This window comes from Phascolarctos cinereus, unplaced genomic scaffold, assembly GCF_003287225.1.
Source record: "Phascolarctos cinereus isolate Bilbo 61053 unplaced genomic scaffold, phaCin_HiC Scaffold_4;HRSCAF=312, whole genome shotgun sequence".
Taxonomy (NCBI): domain Eukaryota; kingdom Metazoa; phylum Chordata; class Mammalia; order Diprotodontia; family Phascolarctidae; genus Phascolarctos; species Phascolarctos cinereus.
In genome coordinates this window covers 183,157,342-183,183,728 of record NW_027555847.1, presented here as the reverse complement: position 1 = coordinate 183,183,728, position 26,387 = coordinate 183,157,342, and the positions used below count along the sequence as shown (strand labels likewise).

At 36.1% G+C, this 26,387-nt stretch overlaps 1 protein-coding gene across 1 annotated transcript in view; it reads left to right on the top strand.

The window, feature by feature from the left end:
• The window catches only part of TRPM3 (transient receptor potential cation channel subfamily M member 3), a 373,306-nt gene that overhangs the window by 26,253 nt on the left and 320,666 nt on the right, over positions 1-26,387 (top strand). Inside the window, 1 exon segment of the mRNA XM_078152814.1 lies at positions 8,922-9,046. Coding sequence (XP_078008940.1) covers positions 8,922-9,046 — 125 coding nt within the window.

Below are 26,387 nucleotides of genomic sequence, written 5' to 3'. Positions count from 1 at the left end.
AAATATTATCTCATTTTATCCTCACAACAACCCTGTGAGGTAAGTAGTGTTGTTATTTCCATTTTACAGTTCAGGAAATGGAGGCAGAGACTTGCCCAGGGTCAAAAGTAATTAGTGTCTGAGGTCAGATTTGAACTCAAGTCTTCCTGACTCCAGGTCTACTGCTCTATCTGCTATGCCACCTAGCTGTCCCTTAAGTAACATTGAAGTAAAACAATTTCAGAACTCTCTGGACTACCTTGAATACGTGACTCACATACCTAACACATGCTCTTTCTAAGTGAGCATTTAAATAAGAGTCTAATAGGCTGCTTATCAGAATATAACCTCTTCAAGGGCAGGAATCATCTCCTTTTCCTTTATATCACTCCTGCTAAGCACAGTGTGGGCAGCTAGGTGGTGAAAGGGATAGGGCATTGGCCTTGGAATCAGGAGGACCTGGGTTCAAATCCAACCTCAGACACTTATCAGCTATGTGATTCTGGGCAACTCACTTGACCCTGTTGGCCTCAGTTCCTCATCTGTAAAAGGAACTGAAGAAGTAAATGGTAAGCTACTCCACTATCTTTGCCCAGAAAACCCCAAATGGGGTCACAGAGTCAGACACAACTAAAACAACTCAACAACAAGAAGAAATGCAGTGTAAATAGTAGATGCTTAATAACCGTGTGTTGAATTAAATCACCAAAGTTAACCCGACAAATTCTTATTCAATTGTGTTACTGAAAAACAAACATTGAATGACTTATATTAGTTTTTCTTCATCATTTTTCTTGAAAGTAGTTATATATCTACTCCATAATTTGGTTAGGATTATCCACAAATAAAGCAGGATTATTTATACACACACATTTGTATAGTCTGGTCCTTTTACTTGTATAATATGAATCTCTTAGTTAAGGTGAATGGAAATATTTTAGTTAACAATATATTTAACATTTTTTAAGAAAATAAATCTTTCCAGCAATGTCTTTTACTAGAAACTACACCCAATTTATAAATGCCTATTAAGTTTCATGGATTTGTCAGTGAGAATGCTTCATAAAGGACAGCTGAAGGCATTTTCTGTGTGCATTAGGACTGATAGGAATTTGCTAAATGTTAATCAAAGGCAGATGCAAAAGGTAGGGTTATAGTTTGTTTTAAGTTTGTTAAAGCCTCAGTCAAGAGCTCTAGTTGAGAGACTCAGAAGACATGGGTTTGAGTTTCACAAACTTTCTATTTATTAGATGATCTCTAAGCTACTTTCCCACAATTATTGCTGTGTAACCTTGTACAAGTGGATCCACATCTCTGAGCCTCAGTTTCCTTATCTGTTAATACAAGGAACAAGTTTTGTGAACTGCATAAGAGTTAGGGCTTGAGAACTACCAAAAAAGGATGGCAGAGGACTGAGGATCTCATTTTTAGAAATAAGGTCAAGGGGAACTTTGCAGAGTATGTGTTATATTTATGTGTGATACTCCTCCACCTTGGGAGGTTTGGGCAGTTCTGCATATGAGGGAGGAGCCATAACTCCTAATTGACTGGAAGTACTTTGAGTCTTGAAGTTTCCAATAGCTTATGTGAGGGAGAGAAGAAGAAGCAGAGGTAGAGAGATGGAAGGAGAGAGAAGACATGAATTTTGGAATGCCTAATGAGAGACCCAGAACCACAGACATGTGGGAAAAGCTCATCCCATCCATATGCCCCTGGATTGCCATTACCTTGACTGGCCCATTCCCAGAGACTTCTAAGACTGAACTTCTCTGGTGAGGTTGCTCTCTTACTGTTTGGATTGAGATTTTGTCTTGTTCCTCACTCACAGAGCCTTCTTATTCTTCTATTTATTTTCTATCTTAATCTGTATAGCTTCCCTAATTTCTGTTCTTAGAGAAATATATTTGCTTTCTAGCCACAATTGGGGCAGTGGATAGAATGCTCACCCTGAAGTCAGATTCAGCTTGGTGAATTTAAATCTGGCCTCAGACACTTACTAGCTGAATGACCCTAGCTGGGCAAGTCACTAACCCTGTTGCCTCAGTCCCTCCAGTAAAATGAACTAGAGAAGGAAATGGCAAACCACTTCAGCATCTTTGCCAAGAAAACCCCAAATGGGGTCCCAAAGAGTTGGACATGACTAAAAAATGACTAAACAACAACAGCCATGATTATCATTTTTTCATAACAGGTGTTTGTCACCAAGGACAAGCTGTTGCCCTCTCCATTTGTATGACCAGGAAAAGTGATTTTTATCCTGAGCCGTTAAAAAGGCATTGGACCCCTAAAATGTAACTATCTAATGTGGAAGAGATATAGTTCTTGCCCCAAACTCCCTCCAGACATAGTAGAGTGAAGAAGTGACCACCCAATCATGATCCTTCTCCTGCTCCCCATAGCAAGAAAAAGGATAGGTAGATAGCCTAAAATTCTGTAAGGAAAATTAGCTCAAGAGAAATAAAATCTCTCAAAAAATGAACAATTCCAGTGTGGAATTAAAAGGGCTGGGACATCATCTGAAGAAATCCTTGCTCAAGCACATGTACCTCATCAACCAGCTTTGATTTTTTAAACAAAATATACAGACAATAAAAGAAAGAACAGGAAACAGAGATAAATAGAAAAACATTTCATGGTCCTCAAAGAATAATGTTAGTAGCACTTGCATACATCACGACCTAGGGCTGGCTATGAATGGTTAGGACAATTAAAAAGTATCTTTTAAGCTATGCTGAGGTTAAGAGAAAGACCAAAGAAGCAATAGAACTGTTTCTCAAAGTGTGTTATGTGAACAGAGGACTAAGAATTAATGAGACTTTGTTTCTTTTATCTCTACCAAGAAGAATGATCTTTGTGCTGAAAAGAATGGAAAAATAATGATATTTTTTCAAAAGGTGAGGATAAAATGGAATGTCCCTTTTAGGAAACATGCTTGACTAGGACTCTAGGAAAAACTATAGAACAGATCATTAATGGAAATATTTGTGGGCATTAGTGATCACTAATGACTCAGCAGGGCTTTCTCAAGAGTAAAACCTACCAGACTAATCCCACGTCCTTTTAAATAGGCTTGCTAGACCAGTCAATGAGAAGGGTATAGATTTTATCTAGATATTAACAAAGCATATGACAGAGTTTTTCATTCAGTCCTTAAGAGAACAAGAAGAAATAATACAGTAGATAGATGTGAACTGGTTGAAGGGCTGCAATGAAAAGCACTCATTAATTCAGTTGATGTTATCTTGGAGGGAGGACTGTAACAAACTATCTCAGGTATATGTCCTTGTATCTGGGCTGTGCAGTATTTTAATTGATGATTTGCATACAGGCTTAGATAGTTAGATAGTATGTTCATGAAATTTGCAACCCATCGGATGCTTGAAAGGGTAGCTAATACACTGAATGAGAGAGTTTGGATCTAGAAATATCTTACAATAAAAGAATAATGGTCTAAATCTAATGAGATTATGTTTTAAAAGGATGAATAGTCCAACTTTTTTAGTTTTCAATGTTAATTACACAAATAGGACAGAAGATAACCAATTAAATTTGTTTGAAAATGATCTGAGGTTTTTAGTTGACTATGGCTCACTGTCATGCAACGTGACTGCCCAAAAACCTAATATCATCTTAGATCTCATTAGTGAGGCATCGCGTTCAAACTCCACAGGTCCGTGGTCGTTTACATTCGCCAGACCATAGCTGGAGTATTGTGTTGAGCCCTAGGCACAGCATTTTAGAAAGTGTTAACAGGCTGAAGGATACTCAAAGGAAGGTCGACAGCATGGTACCAGATATAGAAACTGCTATATAAGCACCAGGATGAAGGAATGAGAAGTTTCCTCCAGGAGAAAAGAAGACTTGAGTGTCTTCAATATTTAAGGAGTCCTCATGCTAAAGAAGGGATAGATTCATTTTTCTTGACTACAGAGGGTAGAAATATAAGCAGAACAGAAGTTGTTGGGAAATAGATTTGAGCTTCATGTGAAGAAAAAGTTTCCTAACAGTTCAGTCTCTCACACAGTAAAGTAAGTTACGTTCAAAGATAGTGGGTTCTCCCATACTGGAGGTCTTCAAGCAGGAACTAGCAGGAATTACCACTTGTCTAGTAAATTGTAGAAAGGACTCCTTTTCACATAACAGTTGGACTTCTGGCAGTCCCTTACAACTCTTAAATTATTTTTGTAATTCACCTAAATGTTTCTCCTGCATCAGAAAACTAATGTACCGAATATCATTAAATTTAAACAACAAAGTGAACGTTTGCCTTATGCTGTTTTAATGTTAAATCACCTGTTTCTTGTCATAGAGAACATATTTCATATCCTCTTCTGTGTAACAGTATGATATTTGCAAAAGAAATTAAAAGTTTTTAAAGCAAATTTTCTTTGCTGTGGACTTATTAAAATTGTTTATGTAAGGCTCTGGAGCCATATTCCTCCAACTGCCTAATCTGCCCCCTGTTATATTGAATAGTGTGATAGCGATGAATAGAAGACACAAAACCAAAAGAAAAATACAGTAACAAAGATTTTTTTCAAAGAATCTTCATATCTGTACTTTTAAAGGAAAATTCATTCAAATCTTGATTAAAAAACAGAAGCAGAGTAGTGTCTATAAGAACATATATGTATATTATAGGACAATATATGCATATTATAGATACATATACATACATATATACATATATGTACATATCTATACATACATGTAGATTATAGGGCCATAGATTTAAAGCTGTCAGAGCTCTTAAAGGTTATTTGATCTGACATACTTACTTTACAAATAAGGAAAGTGAAGCCTCACCCGGACCACGTAGGTAATAAATGACAGAGCTGGAATCTGAACCCAGATCCTTCTGCCTTAAAAGCCCATTCTTCTTTCTACTATATGCCATACTATTTCTATGTAGAAACCTCAGTATTTCAAAAGATGTGTCATTTTATCAGTTTAGATTGAAGCTCCTTTACTAGATAGCTTCAGAAGGTCACAGCACCACAGATTTAGCACAAGTGATCCCAGAGGTGGTCTAGTCCAAAACCCACATTTTGCAAGTGAAGAAACTGAAACCCAGAGGGGTTCAGTGACTTTCTTGAAGTCGCACAGAGGTAGTAAGTGTCAGAGGTAAGATTTGAAACTAAATCTTCTCTTTTCAAATCCATGGCTTTTTTCTGTTGTATCATGCTGCCTTTATGTTTACATCAGTGCTTTAAAGGATCTGTGATTTCATCAATTTGGATTGAAACCTCCTTAGTACATGGTTTCATGAAGGGGAGAAAATTACCTGGCAGCCAATGAATTAATCAGTGAGTATGTATTAATGGCTTATTATGTGCCAAGCATCAGGATAGTCTGGGGGAAGGAAGGAAGGAAGGAAGGAAGGAAGGAAGGAAGGAAGGAAGGAAGGAAGGACCGACCTCTACTTGCAAGGAGCTTTTCTGCTCTATTAGCCTGCCTTTTGGTGATGAGCCTCATGAAATTAACTGGGCTTGTCCTCAGATGAGAGAGACTATTGATGGTCCCTTCCCAGCTTATTATGAAATGGTAGAGCTTGTACTCTATTTTATTTTTTGAGGCAAATTAACCTCCACAATAAAATGAGACACTGGAATAGGACTAGTAGAAACTGGATCATAATCTATTTTATATGAATGCACAAAAAAGCATTTAGTAAATATTGGAATTTACATATATACGTGTATTGTGATAAGCACGTCTAAAGATGAATTTAAGGCTTCAAAATAGAATGTATATGTGTATTCATACATAGAAGTCCGCTTAATCACATGTGGGTACATATATCTGCAAATGGCCAGGTGGTCCTTGATTATATGAATGTTGCTATTATTTCTGCCTTGAGTCAGAAGGATAAATATAACCCTAGACCACCTGGATTCTCACTTCTCCTCCTTTCAAAGTCATCCAAGATAAATTCTCCAAGTCTGAATGTTCACAAATGCTTCCTAATGTAGTGGTTATCAACTCTTTTTGTTCCTCAAAATCACTTTCAACAATAACAAAAAGTTATTTTTAAACCCCAGGATACTTTACTATATTGCCATTATATTCTTTTTTATTAATTTATTTTGATTTTCAACAATCACTTCCATATGTTTTTGAGTTTAAAATTTTTCTCCACCTCCCTCCCCAAGATGGTGCACAATCTGATATAAGCTATGCATATACATTCCTATTAAACATATTTTCACATTAGTGATATTGTACGTAAGAATTAGAACCCATAGGAGGAACCACCAGAAAGAGGAAACAAAACTCAACAGAAGAGAAAAAAATAGCAAATAGTATGCTTCGATCTGAATTCAAATTCCATAGTTCTTTCTTTGGATGTGGATAGCATTTTCCATTATGAGGCCTTTGGAGATGTCTTAGATCCTCGTATTTCTGGGAAGGGTTAAGTTTATCAATATTAGTAATCGCAGAACATGGCTGTTATTGTGTACAACATTCTCTTGGTTCTGCTCACTTCACTCAGCATTAGATCATACAAGTCTTTCCAGGTTTTTCTGAAGTCAGCCTGTTCATCATTTCTTATTGTACAATAGTATTCCATTACATTCATATACCACAACCTTGCTCAGCCATTCTCCAGCTGATGGGCATCCTCTCAATTTCCAATACTTTGCCACCACAAAAAGAGTTGCTATGAATATTTTTGTACATGTGGGTCCTTTTCCCATTCGTATGATCTCTTTGGGATATAGCCCTAGAAGTGCTATTGCTGAGTCAAAGGGTATGTACATTTTGATAGCCCTTTGGGCATAGTTCCAAATTGCTCTCCAAAATGGTTGGATCATTTCACAACTCCACCAACAATGCATTAGTGTTCCAATTTTCCCACATCTTCTCCAACATTTATCATTTTCTTGTTTTATCATCTTGGCCAATCTGATAAATGTGATTTGGTACCTCAGGAGTTGTTTTGATTTTCATTTCTCTGATCAATAGTGATTTAGAGCATTTTTTTCATATGACTATAGATGGCTTTAATTTCTTCATCTGAGAACTGCCTGTTAATATCCTTTGACCATTTCTCAATTGGAGAATGACTTGTATTATAAATTTGACTTAATTCTCCATATATTTTAGAAATGAGGCTTTAGAAATCAGAGACTGGTTGTAAAAATTTTTTCCCCAATTTTCTACCTTCCTTCTAATCTTAGTTGCATTGGCTTTGTTTGGGCAAAAACTTTTCAATTTAATGTAATCAAAGTTATCCATTTTGATTTTCGTAATGTTCTCTATCTCTTGTCTGGTCATGAATTCTTCTATTTTCCATAGATCTGATAGGTGAACTATTTCTTGTCCTCCCAGTTTGCTTATAGTATCAGCCTTTATATCTAAATCACGAAACCTATTTTGACTTTATTTTGGTATATGGTGTGAGATTTCAACCAATGCCTAGTTTCTGCCATACTGTTTTCCAGTTTTCCCAGCATTTTTTTTCCCAAAGAGTGGATTCTCATCCCAGAAGCTGGGGTCTTTGGGTTTATCAAATAATGGATTACTATAGTCACTGCCTACTGTGTCTTACATATTTAACCCATTCCACTGATCCAACACTCTTATTTCTTAGCCAGTACCAAACAGTTTTGATGATTGCTGCTTTATAATACAATTTAAGATCTAGAATGGCTAGGCCACCTTCCCCTGCATTTCTTTTCATTAGTTCCCTTGATATTCTGGACCTTTTGTTCTTCCAAATGAATCTTGTTACTATTTTTTGTAACTCTATAAAATAATTTTTGGTGGTTTGATTGGTCATAATATTCTTTAGAATTATTTATTGCTTAATCTCTATTAAAGGATTTTGAGCACTAACCCTTTGGACCACTGCAAACTACGAAATGGAAACCACTGACTGAACTTTGTTCTACTCAGTTCAAATAATCCACTGACTAAATATTTGTAATAAAATAAACCTTTTTTTAATTTTTCTTTAACAAAATTTTACTTTTAGCAAAAATTTATTTTTTTTCTCCCTCTCAACTCCTTTCCTCTAATCCCACTAAAAGAAATAAAACCTTTGTTAAAACTATGTAGTCAAGCAAAACAAATTCCCACATTGGCAATGTCCAAAAATTGTATGTTATTCCATATCATGAGGGAAACACTTCTCTTTCAGGAGATGAGTAGCAGGGTTTCCTCTTTCATAAAAGGTTGAAACTCTAATTTGTTTTGAAATAATGCTTAATGGGATCTCTGTCTTTATGCAGTTTTCCCATGGTCCAGTTTAGCAAATTTATTAAAGTGGGGACTGTTTGCACTTCTATTTTCAAACTTAATCATGGTTTAATAATTAGGATCTTTTACCTTCCCAAAAGTCATTAATGCCTATACATAAATGATAATATGTTTTAATGGCTATAAGTATGTTTGAAGTTAATATGTTCTAATATTTCATTATTGGGCTAGAAACCTAGGATATTACTTTCTAACTATGACATTTGTGACAAAGTCAAAATGCCTCATTTAATATAATAGATAATGTCTTTTACAGTATAAATAGAAAGAGAATTCTAATGAAATTTTTCATTGATTTTTCCTATTGTGAACATTAATTGTTTTTCGTGTGTGTGTGTGTGTGTGTGTGTGTGTGTGCATGCGTGTGCACTAACTTAGTGTTTTTTTTTATATTTTATATGCATTTCTCCCCCATTCCTTTGCACTTAGTAGGGACTTTGTTCATTTGGAACAAGGGTGGATGTAGGCTATGAGAATGCTAATACATTTCCTTAATGTTACACCAGAAGTTTTATGTTTTCTGCCTTTGATATATGTGGTTGCATTGAAGTTATTTGTCAGAATGTTACATAACATGTATTCTTGACTTTCAGAGAAATGATAAATATAATTCACTATTAAATGATGGGGAACAACCCATTTAAATCACAAGCTTATTAAAGCTTTCTCCTCTTTTTTAGGAGTTATTCGACATGTTGGAGATGCTTTAAAGGATCATGCATCAAAATCTCGAGGGAAGATATGTACCATAGGTATTGCTCCCTGGGGAATTGTAGAAAACCAGGAGGACCTGATTGGTAAAGATGTAAGTCTTGTTATATTGCCCTCATTATAAGGGTAGATTAAGTGGGTTTTTAGTGGGGGGGGGAGTTTAAGTGGTGGTACTAATTTTATAAGGTTTGTTTTTTCTACTTCCTGTAATGAAACTAATGGTAAAAGTCAGTGCTTCTAGATAAATTCACATTTTCTTAAACCAAGCAGCTATTTCAGTTAGAAAAATTAGAAGCAAATTATGCTTCCTTTTAATCATATTAGTCATTAATGAACTCTGTCATTTCTTCTCTGATTTGAATAAGGTCTTTCACCTAAACATTTGTTAATGCATTTTACTTCTAGCACAAGGTCCTCAGAGTTAGAACATTTACCAGTGTTCTTAGGAAGTGTAGCAGTCAAGGCAGGCTGAGTTCTATTCCAATGAAAATTTCTACTTGTGTAGCATTAGCTTGAACAAATAAATTCTGCAGTCCAGGGCAAATGCTTCTAGAGTCTATCAAAAAGCTTTGCCATAATAGCAGGCAGCAAATAACTGATCCATTTTATATTAAAAAATTCTTGTTTATCTAGAATGGTTAAGATGAGGATTGGGGAGCCTGATTTTGCTAATGGAATATTTTGTTTAACTAAGCATATACTTTGTGCCATATTTGAGTTATCCACCAGCACATAATATATACTCAGTAAATATTGTTGATGAGATGAATTGTTAATTTTTTAAGACAAGTATCACTAAAAACTACACTCAAGCACTATTTGTACATAGTAAGCATTCAGTACATATTTTTCAAGTTAATGCATTTGTTTTTTTTTTCTTTAAGATTCAGAAGTTACATCAAGGTCTTTTAGCACTTAACAGTCATCGTTATGAGCATCTTATACAATATTATGAACTGATCTGTTTATTTGACATTCATGGTTGTTTTAGTTTCTGCTGACAGTTTACTGTGTTTTCATTTCTGAAATAGAAAATAATTATCTATCTGAGTCACATAAACAAGCATACAAACTAACAGTTTGATTTGTTTCATTTAGCTGTAAAAGGGAAGAAGTTAGAAAGGGAGGATGAAACAGAGGTTATTTCTATAATATATAAGGTTTTCTTAATCTCTGTTTGCCTTAAAGGCTTAGATTCGTCCAAAACCTTATTGACTTTGAATAGTTACTCCTCATAAATCCTTGAGACTTTTGTAAGAACCTTTGAAATTCACTTGTTTAGATTAGAAAATCCATTCCCTGCCCTAATGCACTTTTGTCCCACACTGCTGTTAACTTTATTGAATTTCTACAGCAAAATAAATATTGTAAAATCAAATTTTTCTTTCTACATTACCTTAAGCTTGTATGCCTTAACTGTATCTAAGTTCATTTTTAGGTTATATAATACAATCCAATGTGGTGCTGAAGATAAAATAAAAACTCAAAGTTTAAAAATTTATAAGTGATAAAGAGATGGAAGCTTTGCCAGTCAAATCCCAAACATCTCTATATTTGAAAACATCTGGATAATTAACTGTATTTTTTTTTAATTTATCAGGGTGTTTGGCCACACACACACACACACACACACACCACACACACACACACACACACACGCCTAGAAAGTAAATTTAAGATGCCAGCAGCAGAAAATAGTTTATCTATCATTGATCTTTTTCTATTTAGAATTTACTTCCAAAGAGTAAAAGGTGATTTGTCGTGCTTAACTTGTTGTTTGGATGTGTTTCTATGTTGTTCTATGTGTTGGTTGAGTTTCGTTCCCATATTAGAGAGACAAGCATGCTTATCAGATGCAACCAGTTTCATTAACTCTCACTTAACACCTGTTAAACAAGCCCTTCCTGCTCCATAAATGAACTGTTTTAGTTTATCTAAAGTTTAAATAAAAAATAATGCCTGAATTTGCCAACTGTTCTTCCTTGAGCAACCATTAATAATGATAACTAACATTTTTTATACTTTTTTAAGGTTTTAAAGCATTTTACAAATGGTATCTCATTTGATTCTCTGGGAGATAGGTGCTATTATTTTCCGTATTTTACAAATGCGAAAATAGGCAAATGGAGGTTAAGTGACTTGCCTAGGGTCGCGCAGGTAGTAACTGTCTGAGGCTCAATTTGAGCTGAGGTGTTTCTAACTTCTTCCATCTTCCAGTTCTCTACTTCAAATTGTTGCTTCTCCTCTTGGGTTTGCTACCTCTTCTTTTCCATCTCTTTTTTTTACTTCTTTTTCTTTAATTTTCCCAATAGAATGTAAGTTTCATGACAGCAATTTCATTTCTGTATTTATATATCTTCATTTAGTACCTAGCATGGTCATATTCTAGATACTTAAAGAATAATTGTTCATTGACTGGTTTCCATGTTCACTGGTTTCTTATACCAGGGTCTCACAAAGACATTGATGAAGCACAGTGCTGATTCTGATCATTGATCATGACACAGAAGGCAGCCAATGTTTTTGGTTTGGTCAGTAAAAGCCCTAGGACAGCGTAAACGAACGCTGTTAATAGTCATGAAGACCTAGTGAAAGAGAAACATGGCATATCAAGTTAATTATAACATGGAGGTTTTGTGCGATTTCTTTCCTGGAACATAATTCGAGAGACAGTGGGAAAAGCACTGAATTGGAAGTCTGAGGTCCTGGATTTGAATCCATGTACTGCTATTTGCAGTGTGACCTGGAGGGAGCCACTGTGACTGTCTGGATATTTTTTCTTCTGTGCAAAATAGGGAGGTCTGACTTTGGTTTCCAATAAGTGCTTTGCAAACCCTATAGGAATTCATGACAATGATCCTAGTGATTCAAACTCAAAATTATTTAATGATAACATAATTATAGAATATTATGAGCAGTACACTAAATAACCCTGAGAGTTCAAAATACATTGTTGTTGTTGTTGCTACAAAAAACCCTGGCTTTCTCTAGTCTCTAATCTTTCTACCTCTGCATTCTATGAAATGTTGACGAACCCAAAGGGAAAAGGAGAAATTAAGTTGCATAAGAAAATTTTCCTTAAAGACATAGATGATGTAAAACAATTTTAGTTCTTCTTTGAACAAGACCACTGTACAATCAACCAATGTTATACATAATCTCGTGGAAATATAAAGATATATATATGTGTGTGTGTGTGTGTGTATTGTGTTAGTATACACATGTGTGTGTGTTTGTATACATGTGTGTATATATATATGTTTATATAAATCACTGGGGACATAGCAACGGTTTATGTTCAAGATGTAATTATTTGGAGCAAAACTTTAAAACAAAGAAGGCAGAACTGAGCATTATAATATGCTCTTTCCTGTAGAACAAAGAGATAGCTAGGTGGTACACAAGCAATTCTGCGACATAGTGGATAGAGCTCTGGGCCTGTTATCAAGAAGACCTGAGTTCAAAAGCAGCTTCAGACACTTACTGTCCGTGTGACCCTGGTTAAATCACTTAACCTCCATTTTCCTCAGTTTCCCTATCTATGAAATGGGGATAATAATAGTGCCTACCTACCAGGGTTGTTGTGAAAATCAAATGAGATAGTATTTGTAAAATGCTTAGCACAGTGCCTGGCATATAGTAGGCACTTAATAAATGTTTCTTTCCTCCTCCCGTTCATCTTCCCCTCTAAGATATTGGTCATTATTTAGGGAAGATTTCTATTTCCTTTGTTACTTTAGAGAATTACTTAAAAACAGTGACATCTAGGGCAACTAGGTGGCACAGCGGATAGAGTAACAGCCCTGGAGACAGGAGGACCTGAGTTCAAATCCAGTCACAGACCAGACACTTCACTAACAGTGTGACCCTGGGCAAGTCACTTAACCCCATTGCCTAGCAAAATAAATAAAATAATGACACCCTTTAAGTTTTACCTAAAAAATAAACACTCTCAGAAAGTACCTGTTGAGCACTTTGGATTGTCCTTAAAAATCCTAAGATTATACAGTGAAAAGACCTGAGTCTGAATCCAGTATTTGCCGCTTATTAACTGTGTGACTTGGGACAAGCCACACATGCATTCTAGGCCACAGTTTTCTCATCTATGAAATGAGGGAGCTGGTCCAGATGACCAGTAACATGCCTTCCATCTCTGATCCTAGTAATAAATTTAGAATTCGAGGGGATCTTGGACATCATTTAAGTCATCTTAGTGAAAAGTGAGCCACACATGGCTGAGTGATGCTGGGCAGGTCATCTAATCTTTCAAGACCCATAGCAACTCTCCGTTGAGTATTAGTTACAAAGTAGTTTACTGATTTATCTTGGTAGAAGGAGTTTCCTCCCTGGGAATGAAATCACAGGTCCAGAGTGGGGGAGAGAAGAAGAAAAGTAAATCTTCTTTTACCTTAAGTGGTTATAGTAAATGATGATAAGTAGATCAATATTTCAAAGTTTTTTCTATATTTATTCGTACAATGAAAATGACATGTAATAAGGGAGAACCTTTCTACCTCCCTCAAAATAGAACGTGCCTACCTACCAACCTGAGAATCATAGAATTAAAGCTGGAAAGAATGGATACCATCAAACCCCCTTATTTTCTAAATGAGGAAAATAAGGCCTAGAGAGATTAATAATTTGCCCAATCTAAAGCAAGTAGGATTAATGAGACAACTGGGATTTGAACCTGGGTCTTCTAATGCCACATACAGTGTATTAAATACTATAACTCACTGCCTCATGCTTAAAGTAAAATAAGAGGAAATTATATATTATTAAAAATCTTAACCATTTGTACATTCTTTCAAAATGAAATTATTTAAAGATCTAGAATTGCTTTTGGTCAGAGAGAAAGTCAATGGGACTTATCAGTATCCTAGGCTAAAGTATTTTAAAATAAGTTTCAGGCAGGAAAGCTGAGGATTTCATTTTAAATAAGTGTAATAAAAAAGGCATTATTTCTGATGCCTAATGATATTTTATAATGGTGGCTTTATTACCAATGACGGAAAATAAAGATTTTTTTCTTTCTTTGATGTTGATTTAGAGATATTTTGAGGACTATTCACCACTGAATACATAGGCCATTTTAGAGACCATTTCTTTCATGAGTAGAAGTAGGAGCTGGTATTGATCTTTGAACGTAATTATCTCTGTTAGACTTAGAAAGGATAAGCACTGTGACCAATCCTTGTCATGAAGGAAAATGACTCTTCCCTTTTATCTGGAGTCTGAGTCAGACAGCCGTTTCCCTCATCACCAGATACTACAAAAGAACTACCTGGCTGATTCTTCTCTTATAACCATTTGATAGCAAATATGAATAGGTGTCCTATCTCCCCAACTAGATTACAAATCCCTGTAAGGCAGGGATCATGCCATCTGTAGTGCTAATCACATAGAGTCTGTGAACAGTTTAACAACTGTTTTTATTCATTCATTTCATTCATTCATTCATTCATTCATTCATTCATTCATTCATTCATCTATACATCTCTTTGTATTCTTAGCTCCTGATTCAATGCCTTATATTAATCTGAAAGATCCTTGAACATAGTATCAGAATCATTGGAAAGAAACTCCAGAAGTCATCAAGTCTAATCCATTCCTAATCAAGAGTTCATCTTACAGCATACCAATACATAGCCATTCACCTTCTTGAAGGCCTCCAATGAGGCAAACTGCTCTTCTTCCATTTTAGGAAGTTCTTTTTTTTACATCATGCCCAAATCTGCCTTTCTGTAACTTCTACCCCTTCACCCTAGTTCTACCTTCTGTTGTTGCCCAGTTGTTTCACAGTTGTGTCTGCCTCTTCATGACCCCATTTGGGTTTTCTTGGCAAAGATTCTAGAATGGTTTGACATGTCCTTCTCCAGATCATTTTACTGCTGAGGAAACTGAGGCAAACAGGGTTATGTGATTTACCTAGGATCACATAACCGGTATCTGAGGCCAGATTTGAACTCACAAAGAAGAGTCTTCCTGACTTCAGAATCAGCCCTCTATCCACCTCATCACCTAGCTGCCCTACCCTCTGAGGCCAAGTAAAACAAGTTTAATTGCTCTCACACATACAGTTCTTCAAATATATTAACACAACTATAATGCCCTAATTAAATCTTCTCTTACTCAAGACAGACATGTCCATTTCTTTCATCTTCATACAACATACTCTCCAATCTTCGAACCAGAATGGTCACTCTGTTCTGGACACATTCAAGTTTTTCTCCATATCTAGGATAGGTGCTATTTGACTGTCTTCTTATTTATCTTCAGTTTCCATTCCCTGCTAACATTTTTGTGCTATCCTTCCTATTCCAAAGATCATTCTTCTTAGAAGAAAAAAACCTAAACGAACTAAGAGTTGAGTCTAATCCTTACTGTCATCCCTTAAAATCATCCCAACTACTTATTAAGTATCTAGAGATACTCCATGAGTGTTTATTGATGACAATATTAATTCCTTCAAAACGTCTACATAGAATTGTGGCCACACTATCACTGACACCTTCAAATATTTATTATGCAGTAACATGTGAGGATGCGAGAGGAAGATGTATCTGATATTAGAAATGGCTCTGGAATATTTCACTAGCACAAGAGCTACATGGAGAGAGTATGAGAGAAGGCTCTGGAAAACAGTTCCGGTCTTTCCTTCAAATGTCCCATCAGTAGTGACTTCTGGAAGGAGTGCTGCAGGAAGGAAAGTACAGATAGACAGAGGCTAAATGAACTGCCCTAGAGAAATGGCAGAGTGTCTTTCTTGTAGTGACTCAAGGCAGTTCCAGTGACTATTTCCTCTTTTTCTCTGCAATGTATGTTTACCTAGACACCAATCCCTTCAAAAAGGTGGTGAGAAGCGTATGAATGGGCTGAATGAGTGAGTGTGTGTGTGTGTGTGTGTGTGTGTGTGTGTGTGTGTGTTTTCCTTGTATGTCTTTTTGTTGATCTGGAACAGAGCCTAAATACAGATCACATTAAAAGTAGTGTTATTTGGGCTCAGATTCAAGCTAATATATTAGTATTTTATTTTGCCAAATAAGCTCATTCCCTTAGAATCACTAGCGATCAACATTCTGTACCATGCACTGAAAGATTAAAAGCTACATGTCCATGTGTGCATAAATGTTATGCATGCATGTATGTGTATATGTATAGATGTGCATTTGTATGTGTGTCACAGTGCCTATGTGTCATGTATAATATGCATATTAATATGGAATGTGTGTGTCTATATACAGTGTATGTGTATATATAGCATGCATGTGAACATAGCATAGCATGTAGATATGCATATATGCGTATGCATGTGTATGTATGTGTGTGTCATATCTGTGTGTATATATACACATGCACAAATGTGAAGGTATAGTATGTGTGTATATGGACAAATGCACACATGCATGCATATATGTACACCCATCTATATTAACATGAACCTTATATGTGCGTACATGGTACATATGTGAAATGTATGCACATGTGTGTATATATACACAGATATATATACACAGAGATGTGTGTTTGTGTGTGCATGTGTGTATACGTGCATACATATATACACATATGTATGTGTGCATACATATATATATATACAAATATATATATACATATATATATTACTACTGAGGGAGATTTAAGGGTGAAATAGTCTCTCATGAAACTCACAGACTAGGAGTTGGGTACAACAGGTACAAATAACTATAATATAAAGTGACACATAGAGAGCAAAATGACCTATTAGAGCTAATCTTAGAACCAGGAAGACCTAGATTCATGTCCTACCTCTAACAAAGACTGACACTGAGCCAGTCACTTAATTTCTAGTGTTAGTTTCCGCATCTCTCTCTAAGATCATAAGGCACAGAGAAGGGTCCTGCCCACATTGATAAAGGGAGTTTCCTTGCCTGGGATTTCTCTGTCCCAATGAAATAGCAGGCCCTAGCCCTAGCCCTATCCCAACAATATAGGGCTGTTGGGGGGTGGGGAGGATTTCCCTCATGGAAGTGGGAACTATCCTTTCTTTGTTTTACGTTGCTATTCTGGCCAAATGAACTATAAGCTTCTTCAGTAAAGGGGCTGGAATTTCATTTTCTATCATTTGTCCTTTAGTACCTGCCACCTTTGCACAAAGTAAGCATTTTCAGCTCAAACTAGTGGCCATCATTTTTGTCTGTAAATTAAAATTGTAATTGGTCTCAGTGATTCAGAATTTTGACTGGCCATTATCACCTCCTTTTGTCTTTTTAGCTTCACTACAAGTGTTGTGATTATAGTTGTGTTCCCATTTTTTATGCAAACCCCAATCTCTAATTACAACTTTTCATAATGTTGTGTTTGCAGTTGAAATCTTGGAGTATTAAGAACAAATCAAAATCAGCATTGGATTGTCTAATCTAAGCTGAATAGAAAAGAGGTGAAATACCAAAATGACTGCATATTTCCACAGTTTGTCCCAGAAGTTGCCCATCTCCATGCTGCCAGATTCAAGTAGAATATTACACATTTAAACCAATCCTTATAAAAGAGGCAGGCAATCTACCAATATCAGCCCTGAGTAACTACCAACCAAGGGTCAGGACCATATTGGTAAGAAATGTACCTCAGTGGCCCTTTGAGCTAGTATTTAACATGGTTCCTTGTACACTTCATGAATGCTGCTTAATAATGCATTATTAATTAATTATTATTAATGATGCTTAATAAATTCATTGAATTAAGTTAATCGTTCACTTTTTAAAGAAGCACTCAATCTTCTTCATTAGACTATGAGCTCCTTGAGTAGGGAGTGGGTTTTTTGCCTTTTTTGGTATCTCCAACACTTAGCACAGTACCTGACATATTGTAGATAAATAATGAATGACAGTTGACTATATATACTTAGATATATGTTGTACTTATACAGCACTTTAAACTCGACAAAAGGCTTTCTTCACAACCATCTTGGGAATCTAGCTACTGGGAGTTCCTTATACTCATTTTGGCAGAAGAAACCAAGTCCCAAAGAGGTTTTGACTTGCCCAATTAGTTAAGTATCCAAATCTGAATTTGAACTCGGGTGTGTCCTGAACCCAAATCTAGGACTCTACTATGATTTTTCTCATAGTTGTAGACGGAATATTCCAAATAGCACTCACATGGTTTAAACATAAATTCTGTCTCCATAATATCCTCTAACTTTTGCCAAAAGAATAGCCAAAAAGACTAGAAGAATCTGGTTCAATATATATCAAGTTTCATTAACTGCTATACTAGTTTTCTCTTCCCATATTCTCCTCAGTAGTTAATATGGGTTCTTCCAACAATACTAATTGAATCAAGTGGCTGCAGAGGATGATGACTCATCACCATAATACTTTGCCTACTCAAAGACTCAATCCTATTCTAGAAACTAAGGCAGCAGAGTATAGTGGAAACAGAGGACATAATAACTATCTTCAAGTATCTGGAGGGTTGTAAATATGGAAGAATGATAATTTTGTTCTTTTTTTATAATGGAAGATAGAAAAAGAAGCAATAGGTAGAAGTTAAGTGAAGAAAATCTTCCTAATGATTACATAATAATTACACAATAATGATTTGCATAACTGGGATCAGAGAATCATTGTTCTAGAACTAGAATGAACTTCAGAGGACATGTAGTCTACATCCTTCATTTCATAGAAAAAGAAACTGAGACCCGGAGAGGCTAAGTGAATTGTAATGAGAGATAATGGGCTCCTTCTCATTGGAAATCTTCACGCTAAGGCTAGATGGCTACTTGTTAGATATTTTGTAATGGGGACTCTTTGCCAGGTATGGGTGGGACTAAATGAACGTTGAAGTCCTTTCTAGCTCTACAGTTCAGTGGTCTATGAAAGAACACTGAATTTGATTTCAAACGACTTGCATTTTGAATCCCATATCTACCTACTTCTATGGCCTTGCTTCATTGATAAAACAAGAGTTGGACTAGGTGACCTATAAGGCTCCTCTCATTTTGAATCTGTGATTCTCTGCAATTTTTAAATTTTAAGGCAAAAAATACTTAAGGCTCAGGATGAGCATTTTCCAATGTAAGTTGAGGATACAAATTATTTGTAGGTAAGAGGACCTCTGAAACTACTTTCATTGTAAGTGTGATTTACCAGACATTTTCCATTTTCCATAAATCATAATGTGATTTAAAAAAAAGAAAACATACACACAAACTTTTTACACCTTTCTGTGCTGTTTCTTGTTCATAAGTTGAAAATGTTTTCACTCTATCATCTTTGCATTTCAGGCCAAGAAAAATCAGGCTTAATAACATAGTTGATAGCCAATTCGGATGTAGCTTGCAATAATGCATCTCTCAGTCTCTGAGGGCTACCAACTGTGACTTCATTTTGTGAAAGCTCAGAAAATTATCCGGGATTCCTCTTCCCACTGTTTATTGGATTCCTATGATTATTCTCATTAAGTCTAAACCCAATGGCAGTACCACTGGGAATTGGAAGCAACAAAACAGCAGGGCATAGAAGGAAAATGTTTAGTGAGCCATCTCTGCTCTTTCAATTGCATCTTCATGTTCAATTTGCTTCAGACACCTAATCTGGGGGTAACCATAGGTATAAATACCAGCAAAAGCCTAACCTCAAAGAGCAGGGATTCATCTTTTCTCTTATACTTTTGCACTCATAGGTAGAAAAGCAGCCCCTGCATTATGGAGAGCCCCACAAAAGAGAAGGGAACCCCTTTCCCTAGAAATTTTTCAGCCAACTTAAAAGGTAAAGAGCCATAAGATTAGAAGATGACAAAACAGGGCAATTATATTGTTACTATGCTAAATTGAATATACACATTTTTAAAAATATATACTCATAGAAGTTCAAGTTTCACATACCTCTGTTTTTATTCTTCTTTGTATATCGAAATTATGCATAAAAAGTATTTTTGAAACTTTCTTCATAGAAATGCTATGAGGTTCTGCATTAACTCATCTAGAAGGAGAAACTTGTGTTCTAACACTGGCTGTTCAGAATAAAGGAGAGAAGTTTTACCTGTTAATATTCCAAAGGAAGATAGAATAATAGCCTAATGAAGGGATTTTTAGCCTGAGGTCCATGCACTTGGGTTTTTTGAAAAATATTTTAATTACTGTATTTCAGTGTAATTGGTTAAATTAGTAATCCTTAACATTTTATGCATTTAGAACCATTTTTTCTGGAAAAGGGGGCTGTAGGCTTAACTAAACTACCAAAGGGGCCCATGAAACAACAACAACCACAAAGACATTAAACGCCTCTGAACTAGTAGTGTTCAAAATAGTAATAAAATATCTTAGAGAAAATAATTGCTCCCTAGTTTACTTATTCAGTGCCATACCAATCAAACAACCAAAAAAATTATTTTATAGAGTTACAAAAAATAATAGCAAAAGAAAATAATTGCTGCCAGAACTAACAAAGATCTTTTGTTCTCCCCCTCCCACACCTTACATCTACATGTAAAGGATGCTTGGTTAGGATTAGAGCAGGTCACAGAGGGGTGGGTTTATTAGAGTGGAAAACACAAAAGAATACAACATTAATCTCTCTAGGGTATGGGCTAAGGAATCCATTTTCAGAACACTGCAGAGGGGTGTAATTGTGTTTCCTGTTAACTTTAATGGGATTCACACTGCTCCAATATCTGTGCACTATTTGGAAAAGGAATCCCTTGGTCTGCAGGTTCCCTGTTTGGATTACTCAGCTGAGAGGTAGCATCTGGGTTTCAATGAGATATTGCCTTATACATAGAATTACCACTGGCTCAACAGAGAAAACACTTAGCCAGGGTTTTGTTTTGCTCAGAAATTGATATGATTACTAGGACATCCAGAGCCAGTCTTTGCTGTATTCACTTAGTTGATGCATCCCTTTATCTTATGAACACTTCTTTCCTTTTGCTCATTGATGCCTCAACAACGCTGTAAACCTTCCTTCTTCCATTGCTGATCCTGCCCCATAAGCTAACCTGTCCCCTTGTTGTATCTTTGTGTATTCACACTTGATCTCCAACACATGAGCCCCATGATTCTGCCTGCTTATTCCCTTTTTTTGCTCTGTACACATACAATTCCACATGATGTACTGTCCAAATAATGGGGAAAGGGGCCATAACCATACTGTGACATGAACTCATTTGGAAAACCTGGACCTCAGACAAAATCCCTCCACCTCACCAGTTGCTTACAAGATGACAGAACATCAGTCCAAGACTTTAGTAGTGTTTTCTTTCATTCCAACATTTCTATAGCATTAACAGATATTCTCTACCCACTGACTGCTGCAAAAACCATTTTGTATTGAATTAGGGTTAGGAAGGAAATAAAGGAGAAAGATGGGAAGGGAAAGATTAAAAAAAGAGAAGGAAGAGAAAAGATCATCATCTTTGGTATCCTTGCTTCCTCTATCACTGTCTAGATCATCTGTCAGTCAGCTTTATGTATCAAGCCCTTTGTGTCACCCTTGCTGTGGCCCTTCCCCATGAAGAAACCTTGGTTCTAGACTCAGGTAGACTGAGTCAGACCTGGAGGGAACCTAACCTCAAAGAGCAGGGATTCATCTTTTACACTTTTGTACTCATTATGCTCACACACAAGGTTCTAGGGGAAATCTCTTAAACAATACTTAGGTATGACGTGTAAGATCTCCTCTAAGCAGGTTAACAGGGTCAGTGCTAGAAAAGTTACTGAATTTATACAAATTGTGTCAGATATAGGCCAGGCACAAAATAAGTGCTTAAAATATAGAAAACTCATAAGCACCCATTGACCAATACCTAAAAGATACTCTGATTTTGTTGCATGGACATTTTGACCATAGGATAACTCGCTCATCAACTGCTAACTCTCAATCCATACATAAGAAAATGGTATCTAAGTACCTTGAGAGGATTACATGTTCAACTTTTGATGAGTTATATATAAAATCATCCTTTTTCTCACTGTTGTCACCTGAAGTTACTTAGCACCCACAGTAAGAGAGCAACATTAGAATTGAAAACATTGTACATTTGTTGTATTTAAATTATAAAATAGCTTATTAAATGCATAAATTAATTCAAACCCTTTGGGAAATATGCATCAGCAGCATCATTAGTTAGGTTCCTTCAGCCTCTTTGACTGCCAAAGTCTCACGACCTCTGGCACAGAGAAAATTAAGACTCTGTAGGTTTGGTGAAACACTTACCTATCTCTCATCTTGTCAAATAGTTCCATTATCAGCAAATCTTAGGTGTTATTTCAGCACTTAAAACCGCAGACATTTTGTAGCATGGCCCAGTTCACAGTGACAATTAACTTAACAAGGAAAACAAACATATAGGGAAATTCTCTGAGAATAACAAAGAACTCATACTTCTCTTCACCTTCACAAAGGTTTCTCATCTGGCTTTCTGTACTCATTCAAAGACAGACACTTCTACAGCTAGAGTAGCATAGACCAGTCTATAGGTCTGCTTCTCCTTGATTTTATCTTCTAGATGTAGGTAACCTAAGACTGCCTTTGTTAGGGATATTGGCAGTAGCTACCTTTTCTCCTATTGCCACAGCTCAACTGCCTTGCCTTCTTCATTTTGGTCAAGTGTCTTACATTTCCTGTACTTTGTATGACTCTTAGAATAGACAAAGACATGGGTTGGGGGAACAAAAGCCTTTTCCAGGCATAGCATACATGTAAGGAACCATTCTCAAGTAAGCGACAGCTCAGTGAGTACCTTTGAGTAAAACAAAACAAGACAAAAGCAACAACCAAAAAAAAAATCTTTTCAGTGCCTACAAAAGATAGATTTTCTTATGTTCAGCAGCTAAAAGGGAAAGGGAAGAGGTGTGGTCTTATTTAGTTATTTTTTTGCTGTGAATTTGCTGAAAGTAAAAAAAAAATAGTTATGAGAATGTATTCATCCCTGTACTCAAAAAGGCAAACTATGATATTCTATGTGTGAAGAATAGATGTAACAGTGATCAGAGATAGACATTTTATCACCATAATGATAAAGAAAGAGGATTCAAGGCTTGCCTCTGACACCCACTTGCTGTGACTCTGATTGAGTCACTTAAGTTCTCAGTAGCCCCAGACAATTCTCTAAGATGAATGTAAGTTAGATATGAGTTGTCTATATGCTTTGGTGAAGCAGAATTTCTACACAGGGCTCCTTGCATCCATGAAATCACAGGTTGAGACACCCCCCCCAAAAAAAAAAGATAAAGAGTAGATATTGTTTTAAACATAGGTCTCTTGTGGGATCATGCTCCCTTGATATTTACACTCTCGTATTATAAGACATTTATTGGCACATGCAATGTGTACGTTTTTTATCTGCACCAAAATTGAAGGGATATGTAAAAAATTCTGGCAGGTAGCCCTGGTAACTGATTAAACAATTACTGAAAATGTAACGTCGAGAGCCATAATCCCCTTTAAACTTTCAGTCACTGAATATGGCTATAACTGTCCTCCTTAAGACCAGACTGTTGACTTCTTAATGTTGTAATAAAAAGTAATCTATGTCTTTCTTAAAAAAAGAAAGAAGTGGGAACTTTATATTCATCCCCATAGAAATACACAATGCTACCTACCTTCCCCTTCCACACATTCCCCTTCCCTATTACCAATAGTGACATTGGTTTGCACAACTGAAAGGTCAGTAGGGTGTAGGATTTCTGAGCCTACCATGCAGAAAGCCTGCTTTACCTTATTCTTTCTTTGACATAAAAGAGATCCCAAGTGACTCTATGGCTAGCCCTTTTAAAGATTTTTTAAAAAAGCATTTTAAAGTGTAAAGAGATTCAGGTCAAGCTTAAGCTAAACCTGAAATGAAAGAGAATCCCACCAAAAAAGAAACAGAAAAATCTTGCAGAAGAGGCCCACAGATCTATGGCACTGTGGGACAGTGAGGAAAGCACTGGCTTTATAATCAGGGTATCTACTTTCTAATTCTGGTCCTGCTATTTAATATTGATGTCACCTTGGGCAAATCCGTTAACATCCCTAAGTCTTTTGTTTCCTCATCCCTAAAAAGTGGGAGTTGGACTAAGTGAAGGTCCTTTCTAGCTCTAATATATAACCCTATGACCCTGATATTCCATCCTATCACATCCTCATTCACTGGTACCATGCTTCTGATACATACACCTTCCTAAAAACATAAAAGACAAAACAGTATATCATCAAAATTTCTGCTTCTTAATAATGATGGGGGTGTTGATGGTGGTGATAATATGAATGTACCACCCAAAAGTTCAGTATGCCTCTTTACTGGAAATACATCCTTCTCATATACAACAAAGGATTTATCCATTTTGGCAAGTTTATCTTTGAGAAGTCCATTGAATTCTGCACCAACTGCCTTATAAGGAGCAAATGCAATCTATCACTTACTGACCAGCAAAGAATCATAGATTGATAGTGTTATAAGTGATTTTAGAGAGTATTGCATCCAACCTCATTTTTGGTAAGAAGAAACAAGCTCTGAAAGTTTCTGTGACTTACTTACAATAAGTAAGAATCAAGGACTAAAAATCAAATCTTCCGACTCCCAGTCCTGTGTACTTAAGTAGATCCAGAAAACACTTCAAGATGCATTCCTATCATATGTAGTGTCTTGGAAACTTGAAATAAGCTCTCTAGGCACCAAATCCTTGTAGGATCATAAATTTCAATCTAGAAGAGACCTTTCAAGTCATCTAGTAAAACTCCTTCATTTTGGAGCAGCTAGGTGGCGCGATGGATAGAGCACTGGCCCTGGAGTCAGGAGGACCTGAGTTTAAATCCGATCTCAGACACCTAACACTTACTAGCTGTGTGACTCTGGGCAAGTCACTTAACCCCAATTGCCACACACACACGCACACACACCCCTTCATTTTATTAATGAGAAACTGAGACAGAAAAGTTAAGTGACTTGTTCAAAGTCACTTGGTACTACATCCAGGATTGGACCTATATTCTCTGGCTCCCAATCTAGGACTCTTTCCATTGATGGAATTCATACACTGTGAATGAAAGTAGAAGGTCACTTAGCAGTTGTACCAAATGGGGAGCTTTGGAGTTGATGATTTTCAAGGTCTTTTTCAGTCCTAATTTTTATGACTTTATAGATGTAATTCTGAAATTATTTGGCTTTACCTTCATCATCATGTGTCATACTTTATAGCACCTTCTTTCCTCAGATTTAAGAGGTAGAGAAGGAATTCAAACATAAGCTCACATTCTATTGCCACCACCACCACAATTATTTTCCAGCCTCATAGTGAGTGAGTGAAGACCATCTGTATTTCAAGCTTGAGGGACAAGAGGGGAAAGGGAATTGGGGGCAGTATATAGGTATAAAGGTTAGCTAGTTAAGGACTTATACAAAGTACCTGCTACTGAAGTTTTAATGATCCTAAGTGTTTTTTCATCTGAACTATGGCTTCTTCTATCTTACTAATCTCAAAAGATATTAAAATTCTTCCTTCTTTGACATATGAGGCTATCTGAAGACCATATAGTTTTTCTTTATTCGTGCCTGTGATAAACATGTAATTGGTGCCTATTTAGCCCTCATTTATATTCTCCACCATCCCCCCATTCAAAGGTTTTTGAACAAATGTCAGGCTTGGTTTTTTATTAGTGCTTGATAAGAAAGCTTGCATTACCACTCGCCCTCTCCTGCCCCCAACCTCAGATATTTTATCAAAAGGGAAAACTCATTAGTATTCATTGAAAGCAAATATAATTTTTCTATTTGGAAAATATAACAGGATGGACAGCATATCGTTTTGTAGATATGTAAATTGTAACACAGGCGATAATAATTGTTCATCTATTCACTGTGAAGAATACTGAGAGGATATTTGAAGGCATATCTATCTGAATGTCTTGTTACAGATATAGGCAGTTTGTCAGCAAGTATTCATGGAAAAATTGGGGGGAAATAACACCTTTCTTTTTAAGTGACTAGAAGATGAAGTATAAATAAGCTTCTCAAGACCAGAGATTGTTTCTATGTCTGCATCCCCAGTACCTAACACATAGAAGATGCATAATGAATCCTTGTGCATTACTTAGTTGGTTGATGTCCTATGGGTTAGTTGCATTTTTTTCACTCTTGTTGGATTCATTCATATTTCTCATAGAGAATATAAGCTCCTTTCTCATTATTTCTGTCCCCTGATTCTTTTATAGTGGATCAGATTTTGAAGATAAATTAAAGGTGTTTTACTTACCTTTTTCAAATGTTTTCCCTTATAGTTTAGAAAACACAAACTCCAAAGTAAAATATCATCATTCATTACTTGTCTGATGCCTAAGATCCAAAGAAATGGGGATCAGTAAGAAGAAGACATCGAATCTGGTTTTTGTTACTTTAGAACAGACAGAGTGTTATTTCCATTCTTGATTCAGAGTTGGCTGTTGTCCTTAGTTCTTGATGAGGAATAAAACGAC